The 3,849-nt window shown below is 40.1% G+C and overlaps 1 protein-coding gene across 1 annotated transcript; it reads right to left on the reverse strand.

The window, feature by feature from the left end:
• Positions 1–184: 184 nt before the first annotated feature.
• LOC121937666 (ADP-ribosylation factor 4-like) lies at positions 185–3,441 on the reverse strand (the record flags this gene model as incomplete). The annotated part of the gene is made up of 3 exons (XM_042480992.1): positions 3,180–3,441; positions 2,704–2,784; positions 185–356 (listed from the first exon to the last, which is right to left on the reverse strand). Coding segments are annotated over exons 1-3 (320 nt in total), but the record flags the coding sequence as incomplete, so codon positions are not given.
• Between the last annotated feature and the right edge of the window lie 408 nt (positions 3,442–3,849).

Raw genomic sequence — 3,849 nt, forward strand, 5'->3', positions numbered from 1 at the left:
ACACACACACACACACACACACACACACACACACACACACACACACACCATCACATATCTTCTGTCACAGTTCAGAGAGTCAGTATCAGTTAGCTGTGGTTGTGTAGCAGTGTGTAGTTGTTGTTGTGTAGTTGTGTGTAGCAGTGTGCAGCCGTGGTTGTGAAGCAGTGTATAGTTGTGTAACAGTGTGTAGTTGTTGTGTAGCAGTGTGTAGCTGTGTAACAGCATGTAGTTGTAGTTGTGTACCTGTGTGTTTTGGAAGTAGTGTCTCCACAGAGGACGGATCTTGTCCTGACCACCAACGTCCCACACCGTGAAACAGATGTTCTTGTACTCGACCGTCTCCACGTTAAAACCTCAAACACAAACACAAGGTCATGTGATGTCACAGTGAGATGTGACATGTGTCCCCCTTCCCGTCCTAACATGTCATACTGAACACGTTTCAGGTGAGTTCAGTTGTTGTGACTTAAGGAAAGATCATCAGTGAGTGAAGATGCTCCACTCTGTGACGCAAACCTGCAAATGTCCCACAGCAGATCAATAATCTAAAATGACCAGTTTCCTTTAAAAATGAACTTTTTGGAAAAATAAAAATTGGCATACATTAAAAAAAAATAAATCAACATTTTCTTTAGAAATCTTTTTTTTTTTTAAGAAAAAAAAATTCCTCATTTAAAAAGTAAATGGCCTGAATGCTTTTGTAAAAATGTTTTATATATATGTGTATGTATATATATGTGTGTGTGTGTGTGTGTGTGTGTGTGTATATTAGGGCTGCACCTAATGATTATTTTTTTATCAATTAATCTATCAATTATTTTTTTTAATTGATCTATCATTTTTTATTATTTGATTAATATAACAACGAATTAACCGAAAATAATATTTTGAAACTTGTCATACACTGCAGAGCATTATTCCCCAACAAAAAATAGCCAGTCTTAACTGGTAATCTGTGTTTTGACAGTCTGATCAAAAGACAAAACAATCTACATCCATCAATCCAACAGCAAAATAAATCAAACAAAAACACGAGCGTTGCGTAAAAAAATGGCGAGCCACTGTTTCTGCAGATGTTCTGCAGCTGACACACGGCTCAGACGCGCCTGACAGGCGCTGATACACGAGCGCCAAAACAAAAAACAATGCGCTCGGCGATGCTCACGCTCTCATGAGTCACGTCAACACACGTTGCGTGAATTGACGTATTCACGTAGTCGATCGATAAAGTCGACGTATCGCTCCAGCCCTAATACATATATATATATATATACACACACACACACACATAAAAGCTTTAATTAAAACATACCTAAAAAAAATATATAAAGAAAAAAATTGGCCAAAACGAATTTGAATTTTTTAGGTAATATATTATGTAAATGTGTCCGCTCCTCCTCTATGAATCACAAACAGTCCCTAAATAAACCACAGAAACATTAGTTAGTCTCCATCACAACTAACCTGATCACACCTGATCAATAACATGAAGTCTGAGTTATTGATCAGCTATCGGTAAAATTTACCTCAAGTACAGTTTAGATTAATAATGTTTAGTGTGAGTTATTGATCAGTTACTGATGATGCTCTGTGTGAGTTATTGATCAGATATTGAGTAGGGCTGCGTTGATGCGTCGACATAATCGACGTAATCAATTACGTAAATACGTCAATTTACGTTTCATGCATTGATGTGTCAAGGAGGATGTGAGGCCTCTTTCACACTGCGTGTCAGGAGAGCGTGTCGTTTCGTTTCAGTAACCCTGTTATCAAGTTCGAGCATGCGCACTGCCCGCCTGAGCAGTCAGCGAAAAAAATTGATGATTATTTCAACTCTGTACCACTTTTTGCTGCAATTTAAAGGTCTCATTTTGTCACAGAAATGAGGAAATACAAAGACAGCTGTTTTACTCCAACTTCCCTGCTTTCCTTTCAAAACAAAAGCCCTCTGACAGCTCTCTGTGGACAGAATCACATGAGTTGCTGATACAATGCATTTTATTTTGAAACATTTACAGGACGGGGTTGTCAGCTGTGCAGGAGCTTGTATAACTTCATAAATGAGAGGAATATGTGCTTTTAAATCTGAAAATGCAGCAGTCACATCAGCAGGCAGCGACACAGGAGGGACATTGCAAAAACACATTAATTTTAATGTCAGATGTTTTGTTAAACTGCTGGATTTGAGGTTTGTTACTGTGACAAAGAGGAACTGTTTTGTTGCTCCTCCTGAAAGTGACTTGTATTTGACATTGTTTTATGTATTTTACGGTTGGATTGCTAAATGTAGATTGCACTGCATTCCTCTGACCTGAGTGGAACAAGCTCTTGCATTAATTTATTTATATCAGACTGTAAATCACAGATTAGCAGTTATTTCTGGACTCGTGCTCCTTAGGGAATAAAACTCTGTCATGATTCAAGATGATTAAACAAAATATTGAAATATAAATGACAAGTTTTCGAACATTGTTTTCGGTGAATTCATTGTTATATTATTAGGAAAATAAAACGAATAATGAAATAATTATAATTGAATAATTATATCAATAAAAAAATAAAAGACTGTCGATCGATTGATCGAAAAAAATCAATGGATAAATCAATAGAAACCTAATGGCTGTGCGCAGCCCTAGTTCTGAATGGGTCATTGCTGGTGTTGTGTGTGAGTCGTTGATCAGTTATTGATCAGATATTCACCGATGGTCGGGATGGTGGTGACGATCTCTCCCAGCTTCAGTTTGTACAGGATGGTGGTTTTTCCAGCTGCGTCCAAACCGACTGAAAGCGGAGCAAAAATCAGACTTTAGCGGGATCACACGGACTTTACACAGCCTCACTGAGATTCACTTTAGTCTTACAGCTGATATCAACTTTATTAACCCGTTATAACCCGGTATAACCCGGTATAAACCCGGTATATCAACCGTCACGGCAGCCGTTAACCGGCGCTGGCTGACCGTTATCTGTGAGCGTTAGCCTCGGAGGCTAGCGGAGTTAGCTCCTGTTTTCAGGGTAATTCTGACACAAGTTGTGGGTTTAGACCGATAATTCGGGACACTGTGTCTCAGACTGATGCGAGACCCGGTAACGCACCCGCGAGGCTGCGGGAGGGGATCCCGGGCCGCCGGTAACAGCCCGGTTAGCCGTTAGCATTAGCATTAGCATTAGCTCACCCATCAGGATCCTCATCTGCTTCTTCCCGAAGACCCGGGAGAACAGAGACGAGATGGTCAGGCCCATTTCACACCGACACACCGGGACAGAGAGCCGGGACACACCGAAACACACAGCGGACACACGCCGGGGACAGAGAGCCGATGACCGGAGCCGCGGAGCAGAGCGGAGCGGAGCGGAGCGGAGGTGAGCGGAGGTGACGGGGCTGAAGCCGGAGGGTCGAGCTCCTCCTCGGTGCCACGTCCAGGCCAACGCGGAACAAATGACGTCACTGCTTTGAAAAACTTTATTGACTAACGTAGCGGCGTGGTGCGTTCAGGCTCCTCTGGAAAACCACGGAGAGATCACACCCCAATAACACATCCGTGGAGACGAGAACAGTTCAGGTTTTTGTCTTTAAAATTGACCAAAAAAATTAAAGAAAAAAAAAAACGCCAAAATGTTTATTTAAAAAATAAATAAATAAATCGATTTTTATTTTCTTCAAGAAATGCCCAAAGATTCAAAAAGCATTCTGATGATTTTTTTTTTTTACACGAATTTGAAACACCTTTAATAATGCTTCTATTTGATTTACCAACAATTTTTACATACAACATACAGCATGTTTTCCTTCTTATTTTATTTTACCTTTTTTAAAAGGGTTATTTTAAAAAAACAGATGTTTTT

Source organism: Plectropomus leopardus, unplaced genomic scaffold (assembly GCF_008729295.1).
Source record: "Plectropomus leopardus isolate mb unplaced genomic scaffold, YSFRI_Pleo_2.0 unplaced_scaffold27050, whole genome shotgun sequence".
Taxonomy (NCBI): Eukaryota; Metazoa; Chordata; class Actinopteri; order Perciformes; family Serranidae; genus Plectropomus; species Plectropomus leopardus.